Source organism: Cetorhinus maximus, chromosome 8, assembly GCF_964194155.1.
Source record: "Cetorhinus maximus chromosome 8, sCetMax3.hap1.1, whole genome shotgun sequence".
Taxonomy (NCBI): Eukaryota; Metazoa; Chordata; class Chondrichthyes; order Lamniformes; family Cetorhinidae; genus Cetorhinus; species Cetorhinus maximus.
Window position 1 is genome coordinate 104882829 of NC_135886.1, and position 19830 is coordinate 104902658.

General features: G+C 46.0%; 2 protein-coding genes across 8 annotated transcripts in view; one reads left to right on the top strand and one right to left on the bottom strand.

Annotated features, from left to right (window-relative positions):
* The window catches only part of LOC144683856 (sodium- and chloride-dependent neutral and basic amino acid transporter B(0+)-like), a 435158-nt gene extending 418969 nt beyond the window's left edge, over positions 1-16189 (bottom strand). The window contains exons 1-3 of the mRNA XM_078547362.1: positions 16045-16189; positions 2144-2282; positions 1265-1397 (exon numbers count right to left, since the gene is read on the bottom strand). Of these exons, the coding sequence (XP_078403488.1) occupies positions 1265-1397; positions 2144-2282; positions 16045-16186 (414 nt within the window). The 5' untranslated portion in view covers positions 16187-16189. The remainder of the gene's footprint in view (positions 1-1264; positions 1398-2143; positions 2283-16044) is intronic.
* Positions 1-19830, top strand: part of LOC144683854 (sodium- and chloride-dependent neutral and basic amino acid transporter B(0+)-like) — a 453756-nt gene that overhangs the window by 277268 nt on the left and 156658 nt on the right. The window lies entirely within an intron of this gene.

Below are 19830 nucleotides of genomic sequence, written 5' to 3' on the forward strand. Positions count from 1 at the left end.
AACAGACTGAAACAATGAGTCAACCATTGCAGTCTTGTTTATGGTTATTGGGAAGGAGGTAGAAGCAGGTTGTACAAGGTTGGGGTCTATGAGGTTGGAGGCTATAGAGGGAAGATTTCTAGAGGAGTTAAGGCCAGTGACGGCCCTGGACAGAATGGCTTGATGTTAAGTGGTGGGGGTCATAGTCCAGGGGGAGGTAGGAGAAAGTATCATTGAGTTGGCTTTCAGCCTCTTCTAGTTACAGGTCAGTACGTGAGACAACAAGAGCACCACCCTTGTCAGTAGGTTTAATGATGATGTCAGGGTTGGACCTGAGAGAACTGAGTGTTGCAAGTTCAGAGGGAGACAGGTTAGAGTGAGTGAGAGGAGCAGAGAAATTGAGTGGACCAATGTCATACTGGCAGTTCTCAATTAAAAGATCTAGAGAGGGGAAGAGTCCAGAGAGAGGGGCTCATGTGGAAGGAGAATGTTGGGGATGGGCAAAGGGATCAGTTAAGTGGGAGGAAGACTCCTGGTCAAAGAAGTGGGCATGAAGGCAAGGGTGATAGGAGAAGAGCTGGGCATCATGCCAAGCTCAGAATTCATTGAGGTAAGCAGGTGAAGTTGAGGCCTTTGTTAGTTAATCTCTCTTGCCTTGTACCCTATCACAGACCTCACACAACTTCCCTTTTGTTCTTCCTGCCCCCTTTCCCCACTGCCATTCCTTTTACTGGTTTACAAAACCTTGCATTTCTATCTTTCTTAGTTCTGAAGAAAGGTCATCAACTTGAAATGCTAACTCGGTTTCTCTTCACAGATGCTGGCCAACCTGTTGAGTATTTCCAGATTTTTTTTTGTGTGTTTCTATTTCACAAGTATACCTCACATTTCTTTGCTAATCTCATTGTCCAAATAAATCTCATTTCACTCAAATAAAATCATGACCCTAATCTGCTCAATCACTTAGCCAATCCTGCCCAGCCTTCCAGAACAATTGGAAAATCACCCTGAGTCCCTGTAACGGTGACTGAATCCCTTAGAATGAGGGACACGTTTCAGGGGTTTGGGGGAATTGCTGCTGTTCTTTCACTCAGGAGAAAGATCTTCAGATCTCACTCAGGCCTGAACTGCTCATGAATTATGGATCTCCCACTGCCAAAGAGTCACTGTTAACATCACCTGTGAAATAAACCAGCCACTTCACTAATCATTTATAAATTCTAGTTTTATTGTTGCAGAAATCTGTACTTTGTCACTAGTTGTAACTCATCACCTATCGTTTTACCTTTCCTGAAGATTTGACTCCTTTCGATAACGCTGCTCCAACAATCAGCCAGGCCAGAAGCAGACAGAGGGCTAAATACCAGACTATCTCCCCAGGCTCATTGATTGAACTGGTACGGCGTAAAACCACTTTACTGAATAAAATGATAACAGAACACATAGACACTATCAGAAACAAAGCATTCTATGAAATGTACGCGGATTTGAACAAGACCAAACATATTTTGGTTTTTAGAAGTGAGATGAAATTTGATATCCTTAAGGTTTTTCTCTGTATTTCTATTGATGTTTTTAAATAGAAAGCTTTGTTTAAACATTGAGAGCTGATGAGATTCTCTGGAGAGCTGATTTGATTTGAAGGAGTTCCTGACAGTGCTTCATTGACTGCCTTACATTGCACTGTTAAAACTCCCTGGGTTAGTCACTGTGCGTCCCAATGAATCCAGCTCCTTCATACTGTTAAACATGGTACCTGCTCCCAGACAGTTTCCCTCAATTCAGTTCCCAGGCCTATAGGTTAAACACAATACAAACACAGACAAAGCGATATCAGTCACAGATAAACATTCAATGCTTAGGAATTCTAGTGGTGAATCTTTTGAACAATAAAACATTAAAACATGTTCAATAAGTGTATCACTGTTTAAATATTGTTAAATTAAACCTGCAGTGTTAGAAACCAGGGAGCTGTTAACTAATGAAAGGGCTCCAGTTGTGATGTTATTTTGTAACAAGCGTATGATGTAAATAGTACCTCTATCTAAATCAAACAGCTTTTCACTCATTAAACAGGACATTCACCCAACTAACCTTCCTGAGAGGAAGCTACTGGTACAGCTGTGCAGGTTATCGGTGCTGCTATCTGCAGTAATTTACTTACTCCCAGTATTGCTCACTTGGGCCCTGGTGAGGAATGTTGATTTCTGATCCATTTGGACAAGTTTCATTGTTTACATGCAGCCATGTTGTATTAACGATTTCAAAATATCCATCATCCAGAGTGAGATTGCAGAGTGGATCTAGAAAATGTGGGATGTATTTTAGAATGACATTTCATTGGGAATGATGCTGTCATTTCTAGTGATATAATCAAGGTCACTGTTTCACTCTGACTGAATCAGTCCGATCCCTTTTATTACATGGGTGAGGTTTCAGATGGGTCAGAACACAAAGGCACAGTCTGTACACTCCACTCACAGCACGGTCTAGCTCTGATGTTCACCCTATGTGTGTTAGGAGATTTTCTTCAATAGCAGCTGTAATGCTAATAATCATAAAAACAAATTAAGGTATTGAAGTATAAACAGTTCCTTCAATAATAATTATTGCAGAAGTTTTCAAGATATTAAAGAAGGCATTACGGATTAGGATATGTTTCTAGTGAAGTCTCTCAGATTTAATTCATTCACTCCAAATGAAACCTTTATCGAGACTTAGCTGATGAACCTGTGGACTACATGACTTATGGATATCACATGATCCTGGATCTTCCTGTTATAACATCCTTGTGGATCACAGGGAAAAAAAGTGTTAACTGGTCCCCTTATCTACTTTTACTTTCCATGGGAGTTAAGCTGCACAGACTTCATGGGGTTCAGAGTCAATGTTCAGAACTACCAGAGCCATTGCATCCCAGCTGTATACCAATGTACCACCACCTAGAATCATAGAACTCATAGAATGCATATCACAGAATTTCCCATCATGTCCATTCCATCTCTCTGTAAGAGCAACTCACCTAACTTCCCTGTCTTTTCCTCATAGAAATGCAAATTATTTTTCTTCAGATAATTATCCAATTCCCTTTTGAAAGCCACGATTGAACCTACATCCACTTCATACTCAGGCATTTCATAACCACTCATTTTTCCTCATGTCACCTCTTGTTATTTTGCCAATCACTTTACATTGGTGTTCTCTGGTTCTCAACTCTTCCACCAATGGGAACTGTTCCCCCCCCATCTGCTCTGTCCAAACCCCTCATGACTTTGAACAAATCTATCAAATATCCTCTAGACTTTCTCTACTTAAGAGAACAGTCACAACTTTGTCAATCTCTCTAGGTAACTGAAGCCTCTCATTCCTGGAATTATTCTCATAATTCTGTTCTGCACCATCTCCAGTTCCTTCACATTCTTCCTAAAGTGTTGTGCCCAAGATTGGATGCAATACTCAAGTTAAGACCGATATGTGTTGAATAAATGTTTATCATAACTTCTTTGCCTTTTTACTCAATTCCTCTATTTATAAAGCCTAGGATCCTATAAGCCTCTTTAACTTATTTATCAACCTGCCCTGATGCCTTCACTGATTTGTCTATATAAACCCCCAGATCCATCTGCTTATGCACTCCATCCAGACTTGTATCCTTTATTTTATATTGCCTCTCCTCATTCTTTCTATGAAAATGTACCACTAAACACCTCCCTGCATTAAATTTGATCTGTCACTTTTCCATACATTCCCGTCTCTCTGTGTCATCTTGAAGTCCTCCTCATAGTTTCCAACAGACTGAATACTCCAGTGTCAGGAACAGTGAACATCTCAACACAAGCCGCTGATGGGCATTGGGACCCTGGGGAAGTCCCGATGCACGCACATGTGCGGTACTTGCACGGGAATTTTAAACTTCCAGTTGCCAGTTTTACATAACCTGGACAGCTCCGCGATTCCCTACAGAAGTGGAATGAGATGGCCATATCCACACAGACTTGGACTGTTTGTCCTATACTTACTCTGGGTTTTACACTGATTTATTTAGATTTACACTGATTTACTCCAAGAACCAATGGTGTGACACCTATCCTCTCAGCAGGTGGCAATCAGTCCCTCACAAATAGGCATGAAATTCTCACAGGTTGGGCAGAGCACTTCAGCAATCTCCGAAACCAACAATCCAATGATACTGGGATGATTGTGGAGATAAGCAAGCAGTGATAGGAGCAGATAATCAAAAGATGTCACAGACAAAATGATCAAAGAGGTGTTGAAGGTGGTGATATTGTCTAAGAAAAGTGCTAATTAAGAATGGAAGACAGGATACTCAAGGTACAGCTCTAGTGGGGGTGGGGTGGAAAGACTAACAAAGTTTTAGTTTTAGATTTAAAAATAATGGAAATAGGTGGGAAAAGAAGAATCTATATAAATTATTGAAAAAAAAGGGAGGGGGGAGAAATGGGGTGGGGATGGGGGGAGGGGGAGTTTAAGATCTAAAGTTGTTGAATTCAATATTTAGCCCGGAAGGCTGTAAAGTGCCTAGTCGGAAGATGAGGTGCTGTTCCTCCAGTTTGCGTTGAGCTTCACTGGAACAATGCAGCAAGCCAAGGACAGACATGTGGGCAAGAGAACAGGGTGGAGTGTTAAAATGGCAAGCGACAGGGAGGTTTGGGTCTTTCTTGCGGACAGACCGCATGTGTTCTGCAAAACGGTCGCCCAGTTTGCGTTTGGTCTCTCCAATGTAGAGGAGACTGCATTGGGAGCAATGAATGCAGTAGACTAAGTTAGGGGAAATGCAAGTGAAATGCTGCTTCACTTGAAAGGAGTGTTTGGGCCCTTGGACGGTGAGGAGAGAGGAAGTGAAGGGGCAGGTGTTGCATCTTCTGCGTGGGCATGGGGAGGTGCCATAGGTGGGGGTTGAGGAGTAGGGGGTGATGGAGGAGGTCCACTCTTTCCACCCCACCCCCACTAGAGCTGTACCTTGAGTATCCTGTCTTCCATTCTTAATTAGCACTTTTCTTAGACAATATCACCACCTTCAACACCTCTTTGATCCTTTTGTCTGTGACATCTTTTGATTATCTGCTCCTATCACTGCTTGCTTATCTCCACAATCATCCCACCCTCAACTTCTCTCTCCCCCCGCCCCCCCACCTTAGACCAGCTTATATTTCACCTTTCTCCTAACTATACTCAGTTCTGCCGAAGGGTCATGAAGACTCGAAACGTTAACTGATTTCTTCTCCAACGATGCTGCCAGACCTGCTGAGTTTTTCCAGGTAATTCTGTTTTTGTTTTGGATTTCCAGCATCCGCAGTAGCTTTTAGCTTTTTGTTTTAATCCAATGATACTATTGAGTCACTTCCACAGCCCCGCACTCTGGAAGGGCTTGTTCTCAACCTTCTCAAGCAGAAGTTGCAAAGGCCACAAAGTAGCTTTCTAAATAAGGGCAATATGAGGGCATGAAAGCAGAGCTAGCTAGTGAACTGGCAAATGGGGTTAAGGGAAATGTCAATAGAAGTTCAGTGCCAGATTTTTAAAGGGATATTCCAGAATACACAGAATAGATACATTGCAATGAGAAAGAAAAATTCCAAGGGGAGGACCCACTATCCATGGTTAGCTAAAAAAGTTTAAGAAAATATCAAACTTAAAGAAAAAACATATAACATTTACGCAAAGACCGAGGGCGGGGGCAGGTCAGAAGATTGGAAAGAATATAAAGAACAGCAAATAACGATAAAAAGATTAATAAGGAGGGAAAAATTAGAGTACAAGGGAAAGCAAGCTGGTGAAATAAAGACAGGTAGCAAGAATTTCTATAGATATTTAAATAAGAAAAGAGTTAACAAAGGGGCCGTTGGTCCTATAGAAAGTGAGTCTGGGCAATTGATGATGGAAAGTAAAGGTAGTGGTAGATGAATTAAACAGGTATTTTGTTTTGATCTTTACTGTAGAGGATACAAGTAACATCCCAGAAATAGCTGTAAATCAGGAAATGGAAGGGAGGGAGGAGCTTGGGAAAATTACAATCCCAGGGAAGCGGTATAGAGCAAATTGTTGGGGCTGTGGACTGACAAATCCCCAAGTCCGGATGGACTTCACCCTAAGGTCCTGAAAGACGTGGCTAGTGTGATAGCTGATCCATTGGTTTTAGAAAGAAAGGAGGGAGACATGAAGCAGGAAACTATAGGCCAGTTAGCCTAACATCTGCCATTGGGAAAATGCTTAATTCTATTAAGAAGGTAGGACCAGGACATTTGGAAAATCATAATACAATCAGGCAGCATCAAGATGGTTTTGTGAAAGGAAAATGGTGCTTGACATATGTATTAGAGTCCTTTGAGGATGTAACAAGCAGGGTGGATAAAGCGTAGATGTAGTGTATTTGGATCTTATTGACACAATTAAGATCCTGAGGGGACTTGACAGGGTCGATGCTGAGAGGATATTTCCTGTCATGGGGGAATCTAAAACTAGGAGGCACTAAGAGTTTAAAAACAATGGGGAGGATTTTATGGATGGTGGGATTTCCCACCCCGCCACCTGAGGAGCCTCATTCCCACCTGGCTTCTCTGCAGCTTTTTTAATGTTCAGCAGGTTGTTAATTGCCTAAAGGGGACACTTACCTGTGGAGGAAATCCCGCTTTCGAGAGCTGCTGGCCAATCAGATCCAGTTCCAGCAGCACCAGGTTCGAGCAATGGCCACTGCTGAGACAACGGGCAGTCCTCAAATAAGAGGAGCTAGTGGAGGCCGGACTGAGCTAAGTCCTGGGTATCAGCAGGACCTGGCTGGCAGGCCTCAGTGAGGGGAGTGAGGGGGTTGGGGGGACTCAGTTTGAGAGGCTGGAGGGGAGGTTAAAGGGGGATGCCTCCGATGGGGACAAAGGACTCCAAAAGGATGTAACCCACCCTCCCCCTTGCCTGATATCAGTCCACTCAGCTAAAGCCGCTGAGCTACCTGCTTGGCATGGGCCTCTCACTTCTGTGAGTAAAATAGCAGTGCGGGGGTGGAATGAGGCAGTTAAGTGGTTACCACCACCTTCACCAACACCCCCACCCATAAAATGGGAGACAATTCGGCAGGTTGATGGTTGGCAGGCCATGCATTGCATTTCACAAGATCACTCCACTGTCAAACACATTGGCGGGCGACCTAAAGTTCCACCCAATGGGACTCCCATTGAAGATTGAGATGAGGAGGATTTTTTTCTTAGAGGGTCATTCACCTTTGACTTCTCTTTCACAGAGATCAGTGGAGGCTGGGACATTAAATATATTCAAGGCTGAGCTGGACAGAGTTATGATCCACAAGGGAGTCAAGACTAATGGGCAGGCAGGAAAGTAGAGTTAAGGCCAAAGTCAGGTTGGCCATGATCTTATTAAATGGTGGATTAGGCTCAGTGGGCCGAATTGACTACTCCTGCTCCTACTTCTTATGATCTGATGATCGCAGCCTTGGTCTGTATAATAATGACAGACATCAGCCACAGTTCCATTTGGAATTATGAGAGGTTTTTCTAAAATCAAAAGGCAGAATTGCCGCTCTCGTTGGCAGTGGGCATGCTTGGTGGTGTGAGCGGACAATATGGCAGGAAGGCCAAAAAGTGGTTTCATGGCATCATGAAAGCAGTTGCAATTGTCCACTCTGCCCATCAATGGTTAGCCACATTTGCCTCAGCTGCATGTCGGGAACTTCATTATAATACATCTGCATATCACTATAACCCAGCTCACCGGAATCACTCCCCCCATGCTGGACCATCCGAGCGTGTCGGCGTGCACCTGGCGAGCTGCACTTTGAGGGGAACTCGGAGGTGAGCGCACAGTAACGTTGCGCAGCACTTACAAAGGCCGCCAGTTGGACTTCAAGATTGAGGTGCCCCGCAATCAGGTGAGGGCACAGGCAAGTCACATTTTTCGGGCTGGCTGACAGTGTGGTGCTGGGTCAAGGGCTGCACTGCGGTTCAGCCAAGTTGGGGGGCATGGGCTGCACTGCAGTTGAAGGTAGTGCACAAGCACATGTGGGGTTGGGGGAGGGAAGCAGCCATGCATTAGGGAAACCTTGTATAAAGTGACCAGTGCTCCGCAGCTGAGACAGTTCGGACACAGCGACATTGACATGCTCGGAGTCGGGCCTCTAGTTTCTCTGCCCACTCAAGCACCGAAGAGGCATCAAAGTGCCACCAAGTGCTCCAGGGCTTTTCACCCCTTGGGCACAGACTGGAAACCAATGAGCATTTCAGTGGGCTGCAGAACAGCTGGACAACTGGGCAAGTTGTACAATCTCCTTGTTAAAGCTGGTCATGGAGCAGTCACTGGTGGAGGCGCTCACAGCCCCTTGTAATGTCAGCATCATTTGGACCAGTCTCCCCCATGGTTTAAGCTAACAGTGCAGCTTTGCAGCACGGGTTAGGAAAATGCCTGTGCCTGTGCTGAGAGCACAGCATGCAGTCCAATGGGCGAAGCTGCTGCCAATCGGTTAGGTGGAGTGGGGTGGGGTTTTGGGCAGCCGTGCAGCGCACTAAACGCTGGCCATGCAAGTGGTGCCAGCACTCTCCGTGATGCATGAAGGGGCCTTCAGAATTAACCAACAGCGATTCTTAGTACACCCAAGCTAGCCCAAACGTCTCTCTCTTTCATCCTGCAGGAGGAGTACATCAGGAACATGGAGCCTGGTGGACTAGCTGTATGCCTCATGCTTACAAAGAACAAAGACGAAAGAGAAGAGAGCGACGGAGGTGCCTGGCTACGCAGAGGGAGGAGCAGCACCCTCAGGGGGGCGGCTGGGGCTCCGCGCATGCCACTGAAGAGCCACAGCGAGCTGTTCCTGGTCAGCACCCAGCTAGGCCCAGTGTCTATAGAACGTGCTTGTCATTCCTGAAGATGACTGAGAACCAGTGTTGCTGAAGACTGCATATATCCGGGGGACTGGTCAGTCACATTTGCCCCTGCTGCAGGATTTGGCACCAAGGGGACATGGAGGGCATCCACCACCAATGGCCGTGAAAGTGACCACGGTGCTCAATTTTGGAGACAGTGGCTCCTTTCAGAGCTTCACAGGTGACCTCTGTGGGATATCACAAGCCTCCACCCACAAATGCATCCATGAGGTCACAGACGCCATCTTCGAGAAGGCACACGACTTTGTGCATTTCGCCCGGGATCAGGAAAGCCAGGATGCAAGACCAATTGGATTTGCCCAGATCTCGGGATTCCCACAGGTGCAGGGTGCCATCAACTACTGCACGTGGTGCTCAGATCTCCATGGCAACAAGCAGTCAACAATTTCAACCGCAAGGGCTTCCACTCACTGAATGTTCAGCTGGTGTGCGAACACCACAAATGCATCCTGCAGGTCTGCGCACGGTTTCTAGGGAGTGACTATGACTCCTACATTCTCAGTAGGTCTCAGATCCCTGACATCTTCCAGGATCCACAGAGGCTGCAGGATGGCTCCTTGGGGACAAGGGCTACCCGCAGAGGCCGTGGCTGATGACACCCGTGCGGCGGCCTCAGACTGTAGCAGAGCGACGCTATCATGAGGCTCGTGCTGCAGCTCGGAACTTGGTGGAGCAAACCATTTGAATATTGAAGATGCGGTTCTGGTGCCTGGACCGATCTGATGGAGCCCTGCAATACAGTCCGCAGAGGGTGTCATGCATCGTTGTCGCCCGCTGCACCCTTTAAAATCTGACACTGCAACGAGGAGAGGAGCTGGCTGACGAGGATTGGAGGAGCTGGAAATCTCCTCTGATGAGAAGGATGTCAACAGGGATGAGGGTGAAGATGCCCTCGAAGGCGAGGATGATGATGAGGAAGCCAGACAAGGCAGGCACACTTTGGAGGCCCTCATAGCTGCTAGATTCATGAAGGATGATATGCACTGAGGTGACCCCATAGATCCTCACATTTTATCCGTGAATGCTTTGCTCCAGTCTGGCTGATGGCAGCGCACATGCCCTGTGTGATAAGGCTCCTGTCATGGAGATGCAACGGATGCACATAGTGCTGATATTCAGGAGGGTGATGACAACGAACAGTGGGAACACTCCATTGATCCTCACACGGCTTATGTGAATGTCTGACTCCTGTCTGGCTGATGGCACCCTGCTTGCGCCCTGCTGAAGAGATGGGGGCTACCTGCACCTTAAAGTGCTGAAAGCACATGGAGAGATTGACAGAACTCTGTGCCACCAGCCCAGGACATTCTGGCAGCAATAATAAGCCCTATCGAGGTGCAGACATGATTGATGTGTCCAGTGACAGTGAAGGTGCACCATCAGTGTGCTGGGAAGGTTGTACAAAGCACAGGGAAGAGGCCCTGGACTGACACACCTGCCTTTATCTTGTGCAGGGACCAAGGTTTCACATCTGAGTGACACGAACACTGCTCATCAGAACAAAGAGCCATAGGTAAGGAGCCTTTTTTGGGTATTTATTGACAATAGTGACCGTTATGTACAAGTGATTAACACCCATGCCCAGGCTGTGCAACTACATCTTCTTAACTTTCCTAACCCTGCCACAATATCTTGGTGCTCCCCGGACATCCACAGTGGAGGTGAAGGCAGCCTGCTGACTGTGACGGTCTGTCTGTGATAACTTTGGTGGACGTCCTCTAAAGGGCGAAGACTTGGAGGGCCCCGGCCTGCTTTTGGGGTCCTGCTGTGTGGCAGTGGCACCCTCAGCTTGTGGGGCTGGAGCTGCTGAGGTCACAGGAAGAGGGGAGTCAGATGGGCCAGACACTATCGGAGTCACCTGGATGGATGGACTGGGTGTGTGAACTTGCTGATCCTCCTCGCTATGGGTGCCCAAAGGCCTTGGCTGACTCCTTGAGGAGAAGGGGAAGCTGGAGTGAGATTGAGCTGCCCAGAACCCCTCTTGCGTACGCACTGTTGGGTGCCAACTATGGCATCAGCAATGGACTTGAGCCCGTGCAGTACTGGAGGAACAATGTCCTGGACAAGGTCTCAATGGTGCCCACCATCCTATCAGTGTTGATTTCGGTGCGTTGGCCTGCCGGCGCTATCACCTCAGAGTGAAGGCGGAAGGACTCCTCCATCATGCCTTGCAATCCGAGAAATGAAGCGACCATTCCTTCCTGATGTTCCCTATCTTGCCTTTGCAAGATAGTGAATGGTGATGTCCCTTAAACTGGCAGTGAGTGAGATCCCTGTGGATGTGTGATGGGTTTGTGAGTGTGTGAATTGAGAGTGTCGAGAAGATTGACTTGCCCTGGTGGAACTGAGGAAATCATTCATCCTCTTGTGGCACTGGTTGGCTGTCCTCTTTTGCAGGGCATTGGTGCTGACCACCACTGCTAGCGCCTCCCAAGTCAGATTAGTGATGTTGCTGTCCATCCTGCAGCCAGAGCAGGGGCAGAGGACATCTGGGCAGGCCTCCATGGCATCCAAAAGGCATTCCAGTGATGCGTCGTTGCTGAACTAGGGGCCTGCAGCATTCTTGTCTTTTGGGGTCATGGCTTCTGTGCGGCAGTCCTGGGCTGGAAGCACTAAGAGGTGTGCACGCGGGGGCACTTTAAATATGGTGCCCAGCATGAGGAAGCTGTGAGGAGACAGCGTGGCGGTGAATCAGAGGCCACCTGCCAGTGGTACAGCATGTTTGTAGGGAATGCATCATTAATGAGATAGGATTAGGGCGATGTGGTGTGCAAAACTGCCATTGCAGCCAGCGGGTAAACTTTCCTTTTCCCTTCCGCTACCACACTGACTGCAAGCATGAGACAATTCCACCCATTGTTTCCTCTTTCAGGAGTTTTAAAATGACCAATCACAATTAAGATTTTCAGCTTACTTTTGTCAATTCAAACAGAATTGTTTGCCAGGAGTATTACAGATAAAAAGGATGAGTTAAAGGTGAGGATTGACACGTGGAATTGTGATATAGTAGCCATCACTGAGACATGGTTGAGGGAGGGGCAGGATTGGCAGCTCAACATGCTGGGATATAGAATCTTCAGGCAAGACAGAGGAGGGGGTAAAAGAGGAGGAGGCATTGCATTATTAGTTAAGGAGTCAGTTACTGCAGTGAGGAGAGATGATATCTTGGAGGGAGCATCAAATGAAGCTTTGTGGGTAGAGCTTAGGAATAAAAAAGGGGCAGTCACATTGTTAGGTGTTTATTATAGACCCCAGATAGTCAGTGGGAAATTGAGGAGTAAATATGTGCACAATTTGCGGAGGTGTACAAAAACAATAACAATAGGGTAATTGTATTTGGTGATTTCAACTTTCCCAACATTAATTGGGATAGACATCGTGTTAAGGGCTTGGATGGAGTGGATTTCTTGAAATGTGTACAGGAGAACTTTTTATGTCAATATGTAGAGGATCCAACAAGGGAAGGCACAGTGCTGGACCTAATTCTGGGGAATGAAGCCGGACAGGTGGCTGAGGTGGTGGTGGGGGGCCATTTTAGTGATAGCGACCACAGCATGGTACAATTTAAGCTTGTTATGGAAAAATAAATAGACAAGTTGCAAAAAAATGTTTTGGATTGGGGGAGAGTGGATTTTAGTAAAATAAGGCAGGATCTGGCCAAGGTAGACTGGAAACAGCTACTTGTGGAGAAATCTACAGAAGAGCAATGGGGGGTGTTCAAAAAGGAAATGGGGAGGGTACAAGCTCAACATGTTCCCTCTAGGGTGATAGGAAGGAGTAACAAGCCCAGAGAACCATAGATGACCAGGGATATTCAGGATATGATGCGAAGGAAAAGAGAGGCTTTTAGCAGGTACAAGGGAAGCAAATCAGCGGAGGCATTAGTGGAGCACAGAAAGTGCAGGGTGGAGCTTAAGAAAGCAATTAGGAGAGCAAAGAGGGGATATGAGAAAGCCCTGGCTGGTAAAAGCAGGGAAAATCCCAAGATATTCTCTAAGTATATCAATGGGAAGAGGATAATCAGAGAAAGAGTAGGGCTCTATGGGTGGAGCCAGAGGACTTTGGTAGAGTGTTGAACGAATACTTCACATCCGTCTTCACCCAAGAGAATGAGGATGAAGGTATCAAACTCGGGGAGAAAGACTGCGAGGTTCTTGAGCAAATTGATATCGGGAGTGTAAAAACAAAAACAAAAAACTGCGGATGCTGGAAATCCAAAACAAAAACAGAAATACCTGGAAAAACTCAGCAGGTCTGGCAGCATCGGTGGAGAAGAACAAAGTTGACGTTTCGAGTCCTCATGACCCTTCAGCAGACCAGAGATATTCAGGATACGATGCAAAGGAAAAGAGAGGCTTTTAGCAGGTACAAGGGAAGCAAATCAGCAGAGGCATTAGTGGAGCACAGAAAGTGCAGGGTGGAGCTTAAGAATGCAATTAGGAGAACAAAGAGGGGATATGAGAAAGTTCTGTTGAAGGGTCATGAGGACTCGAAACGTCAACTTTGTTCTTCTCCGCCGATGCTGCCAGACCTGCTGAGTTTTTCCAGGTATTTCTGTTTTTGTTTTTGATATTGGGAGTGACAAGGTGTTGACGTGCTTAAAAGTGGACAAATGTCCAGGTCCGGATGATTTGTGTCCCAGACTGCAGATGGAGGCAAGGGAAGAGATCACAGGGGTTCTGACCCAAATTTTTAATTCCTCTCTGGCCACGGGGGAGGTGCCAGAGGACTGGAGAACAGCTAATGTGGTTCCACTATTTAAGAAGGGCTGTAGAGAGAAACCAGGGAACTTTAGGCTAGTGAGTCTCACGTCAGTGGTCGGGAAACTATTGGAGAAAATTCTGAAGGAGAGAATCTATCTCCACTTTGAGAGGCAAGGTTTGATCAGGGATAGTCAGCATGGCTTTGTCAGAGGGAGGTCATGCCTAACAAATTTGATTGAATTTTTTGAGGAGGTGACCAGGTGTGTAGATGAGGGTAGTGCAGTTGATGTAGTTTAAATGGATTTCAGCAAAGCCTTTGACAAGGTCCCACATGGGAGACTTATAAAGAAGGCAAATGCACATGGGGTACAGGGTAATTTGATAAGGTGGATTCAAAATTGTATTGTAGGAGACAGAGGGTGATGACAGAAGGCTGCTTTAGTGACTGGAAGCCAGTGTCCAGTGGCGTACCACAAGGATCTGTGCTCGGTCCCCTATTATTTGTCATTTATATAAACGACATAGATGACTATGTGAGGGGTAGGATTAGTAAGTCTGTGGATGACGCAAAGATTGGCCAGGTGGTTAACAGTGAGGTTGCGTGTCTTGGGCTACAGGAAGATATAGAGGGGATAGTCAAATGGGCAGATAAGTGGCAGATGGAATTTAACCCTGAAAAGTGTGAGGTGATACACTTTGGAAGGAGTAATTTGACAAGGAAGTATTCAATGAACGGTATGACACTAGGAAGTCTGAGGAACAAAGAGACCTTGGTGTGTGTGTCCATAGATCTCTGAAGGCAGAGGGGCATGTTAGCAGGGTGGTGAAAAAGGCATATGGGACTTGCTTTTATCAATCGAGACATAGATTACAAAAGTAGTGAGGTCATGTTGGAGTTGTACAGAACCTTGGTGAGGCCACAGCTGGAGTACTGCGTGCAGTTCTGGTCGCCACATTTTAGGAAGGATGTGGTTGCACTGGAGGGGGTGCAGAGGAGATTCACCAGGACGTTGCCTGGGATGAAACATTTAAGTTATGAAGAGAGGTTGGATAGACTTGGGTTGTTTTCACTGGAGAAGAGAAGACTAAGGGTCGACCTTATCGAGGTGTACAAGATTATGAGGGACATGGACAGGGTGGATAGGGAGCAGCTGTTCCTCTTAGTTAAAGAGTCAGCCACGAGGGGACACAGGTTCAAGGTGAGGGGCAAGAGGTTTAGGGGGGATATGAGGAAAAACGTTTTTACCCAGAGGGTGGTGACGGTCTGGAATGCACTGCCTGGGAGGGTGGTGAAGGCAGGTCACCTCACATCCTTTAAAAAGTACCTGGATGAGCACTTGGCATGTTATAACATTCAAGGCTATGGGCCAAGTGTTGATAAATTGGATTAGGTAGGTCAGTCAGGTGCTTCTCTCATGTCGCTGCAGACTCGATGGGCTGAAGAGCCTCTTCTGCACTGTCTGATTCTGTGAATTCAACTTCAATAACTTAGCAATAAATATTTGTAATCCTGAGTCTCTGTGGGAGTTGTGAAGAAAAGGAAAGGGACAAGACTGCAATAAATTCAACACAAAGGGAGAGAGTTTGTGAGAGGCTGACAGAGTGAGAAATATACAGAGGATGGGGAATTTTAGGGAAAAACTCACATGGTGCGAAAAAGGGAGAAAAAGATTCCTGTGCAATTGCAGAGAAACAGACAAGAGAATCAATGTGAGACACAAATACAGAGATACGCAGACAAGAGAATCGATGTGAGACACAAATACAGAGATGCACAGACAAGAGAATCAATGTGGGACACAAATACAGAGATACGCAGACAAGAGAATCGATGTGAGACACAAATACAGAGATACGCAGACAAGAGAATCGATGTGAGACACAAATACAGAGAAACACAGACAAGAGAATCGATGTGAGACACAAATACAGAGATACGCAGACAAGAGAATCGATGTGAGACACAAATACAGAGATACGCAGACAAGAGAATCGATGTGAGACACAAATACAGAGATGCACAGACAAGAGAATCAATGTGGGACACAAATACAGGGAAACACTGACAAGAGAATCGATGTGAGGCACAAATACAGAGCGAGAGAGAGAGAGACAAGGGACCGATAGAAAGAGAGCGCAAGAAAGAATGATAGAACAGGTGGACAGCTGAGCGGCAACGAAGAAAGAGACTCATTTTCTTTTATTTTTCTCATAAACAACACTTTGGAAGATTAATTATTTTCTTCATACATATCCACTGTTCAAACTGATTATCCTACAATCCCAGTGACTCAATGGCATGGTTCCTGCAGCTGATTTCTATCCCAGTATTTCTGTTGTCTGATCACAATGAAGATGGTCATTGAAACTATTGTCCATTTTTCTCTCTCATCAGACTGACAGAATATAAAATGAACAGTCGGTTTCTATATTTCACCCAAAAGAAGTGAAGACAGTACCTTTGGGAGTCCTGCTGCATGTTTCACCTGCACCCCACCAACTGAAGCAGTCTGCCCACGGCAGGGGGGATTGGAGGGAAGCAGACATGTAGTACAGGCTGTAGGCGATGATGCAGGTGTAGGAAATGTTGGCAAATGTCATCACAAGGACCATAGTGATCCCCACTCCTGAAAATAAACAAGGAACAGGAGATGAGATTAGGAAATATTGGTTGAAATAAATTCTTTGACATGGATTCTGCTGGTCAGACAAACCAATTGTGTTTTGCTGCAATCGGTTACGATGGAGACCAGTGAGACTGTCCTGGCTGACCACACCTGTAGGAAATGTTACTGCCTTGACTCACTCTGGATCAGAATCGCTGAGTTGGAGCGTGAGTTAGAGACACTCTGGCACATAAGGGGGTGGGTGAAATTTATGGTGTAATTACATTCGATATTAGGATTGAGTAGGAGGAGCAAGATCACAATCATAGTTTTAAATTTAAGTAAGAACTTTGAATAAATGCAAACTAAATTGACAGCAATAAACTGGGCTGGCTGTAAACTCACAACCAAACAATGGGATATTTTGAAGTAAGTTTTAGGTACAGTACAAAAGCAGAACATTCTCTAAAAGACAAGGGGGGCAATTTTCCCAACCCACCCACTGTTATTTTCTACAGTGGGGTCACTTTGCTTGCAAATCGGTTGTACAATTATTTGTTGGCAGGTGAGCTAATAACATTATACTGTAGATACAGGCAACAGAGCATTAACAAGATGTGTGCTTCTCCAACCAGGTCCTACTGTAGACTAACATTAACATTGTAGCCTGTGCTACACAGCTATTGGGTCATACAGTCATGTGGTCAATCTGCTCACAGGTGTGTTACACCTCAGATTACCACATCCATGGGAGGGTTGCATGGTGGGCAGGAAAAGGGAGTCTAGCAGGAGCCAAAAAATCAGAAACCCACCAGCTTAAAAATAGTTTGCAATTCTCCTGATGGTGGGTTAATGACAGGTCAGGCATCCTGCTGAGTAACAGTGTGAATGTAATTTGCATTCATTACCATCATATGAATGCTCATTAAATTAGCTTCTCACCAGAATCGCGGACCGCCTTCCACTCCAGCGGGAAATCACATCGGTCGGAATCTCATTTGGGAAAGGGTGGCGTGCACAGCTCAGACCTCACTTTGCTTGGGACTTCGAGTGTGACATAAACAGGCTACCTTCAACACCGCTGTTCCGGTCATCTTGCGATGCCAGTGGAACACCATGCTGCTGGGGCATAGGGTTGATGACTCCTGGAGGTTGCCACTGTAGTCACAAGGACAGTGCTGTACAGTGGTGCTCAGGCAGGGTTTAACTTTCAGACGCTGACTGGTATTGTGACCGGGGAGGGATTGTATGGGTGGCCTTCTCCCAATGGGTGTCATCATTGTCCAAAAGGACAGCATTGAGCATCGGTACTCATACAGGGTTGAGTATTCAGAAACCAGCATTTCAATTGGGGAAGAGTTTGGGGGGTTGCTGGGTGTGGGTTGGGGGATGGGGAAGGGTGAACACATGGGGAGCGATGGCGATGGAAGGCTTTGAAAGGGGTTGGGTGGGAAAGGGGGTACAATGAAAAGCAAAGGGGCAGGAAGGCTTTGCAAGGAGGGGGAACACTGGGAGGCAAAGAGTAGGCCGAGGGTAGGAAGCTGGAGCTCGACGAGGGTAACTGAAACGATGAGAAACAAGGGCTTGAAAGAGGTACCACATGCATGAATGGGAAAGGATACACACAGACTATTGAATAGGAAAGGAGAGGGTGTTTGTTAGTGTGCTAAAAGAGGGATGTGTCCCATGCAAATTCATAAGTGGGGTCGGGGGGTGGGGTGTGGTTTCGAAAGGGGACAGTGTCATATTCAGTCCTGAGGGCAATGGGGAACTCAGTGAAAGGCAAAATCTTGGTTTGGAGCTTGTGGTCAGGAGTCAGAGAGCAGAGACAATCCTGGGGCTCTGTGGACCTCACAGTCAACAGTCAGAGAGTGAAGACAGTGATGGGGTGCAGTGGGCTCACTGCAGGAGTAATCATTGGGAGCAGAGTGTACCACCGCTCCAGGGAGGGGCAAGGGCTGTGTGCTCAATAGGAATAATGCATGGCTTGGTATGCAGGGAGTTTTCACAGTCGTTGTCCATAGGCTTGATTGTCTCTTTCTCTGGCCTGCAGATGGTATGGTAGTGGTAATGGGAGGCCTCTGCCGCCTGAATTTGGGGAAAACATAATAAAATTGGTTGGGGGGGGGGGTGGGTAGTGGGAGGGGATTCACCTCAGTAGGTGACAGTGCACACAGCCTCGAGGCGAGGTTCCAGGTAGATTTCTGGTACATGGACAGTGAGGGGGGAGTGTTGAATCTTGTTTTGAAATATTAGTGCAGAGCCACCATCTTGCTCTACTGGAGGTATGGTGCAGTTAAAAAGTGAAAATAGAAGCGATTCTGAATGGGAGGCTTCTGAGGCTGTGTGGGAGTTGTGCACTGCTGGATGAAGGTGTCTTTTCTGGGGACAGCCTCAAACTGGTTGGTGCTGCAAGAGTGAGCTGGAGTCTGTTAGAGAGAAATGAGGAAGACCTCCTTGTGAAGAAAGCCATTAGAATCCAAAGTCTTTCTCAGTGCTGTAACAGGGATACTCAGAAGTCAATGGCTTAACAGCACATTTCCAGCATAACAGCATTAACACATTGGAATGTGAAATTTGGGAATGCAGGCATTCGGTAAGGAGTCACAGCTGCGCCATGTATGGCATCGCATTAATAGAGGCCATGCAATTGCTCTCCGGAATTTGCATTCCTGACTGGAAAAAGTCATCCTTTCATTAATCATCAGCAACATATTGTTCATTAGGATGCCAGATCAGAGATTGGAGCATGAGCCAGGTTAGGTAGCACTCGTCATTCAAACCTTCTCATAGCAATCAGCGATTCAGATGTAATGTTTCTGGGATGGCATTTTTGTCACCTCAATGTGGGCGGTAGTGACTCAAAGACAATGTAGCATCAGCGACAATGCAAGTGGGGCGGAAATCAGAATATAATGAACAGCAGAATGTGACTGAAAGGTTAATCAGTCGAAAGAAATTAGAGTATGACAGGAAGCTAGCTAGAAATGTAAAAATGGATGGATAGCGAGTGTTTCTACTGGCATTTAAAAAGAAAAAGAGTAAATAAAGTGAGTGTTGCTCCTCTAGAGAGTGAGAATGGGGAGTTAATAATAGATAATAAGGAAATGGTGGATGAAATAAACAAATATTTTGCTTCTGTCTTCATCATAGAGGATATAAAAAACATTCCAGTAATAGCTGTAAATCAATAGGTGGAAGGAAAGGGGCACTTGGTAAACTTATAATCACTGGGGAAGCAGTATTGAGCAAATTGATGGAGCTATGGGCTGAGTCAAGATGGACTTCTTCCGAGAGTCTTAAAAGAGGTGGCTAATGAGGTAGTTAATTGGTGTTAATTTTCCAAAATTCCCTAGTTTCTGGAAAGTTTCTACCAGACTGGAAAGTAGCAAATATAACCTCCCTATTCAAGAAGGGAGGGAGGCAGAAAACAGGAAACTATAGGCCAGTTAGCTTGACATCTGTCGTGGGGAAAGTGTTAGAGTCAATCATTAAAGAGTTTGTAGCTGGTCACCTAGAAAAACACAAGGTAATTGGGAAGAGTCAGCATGGTTTTGTGAAAGGGAGATCATGTTTAACCAATTTGTTACAGTTCTTTGAAGGAGCAACATGCCCTGTGGATAAAGGGGAGCCTGTAGA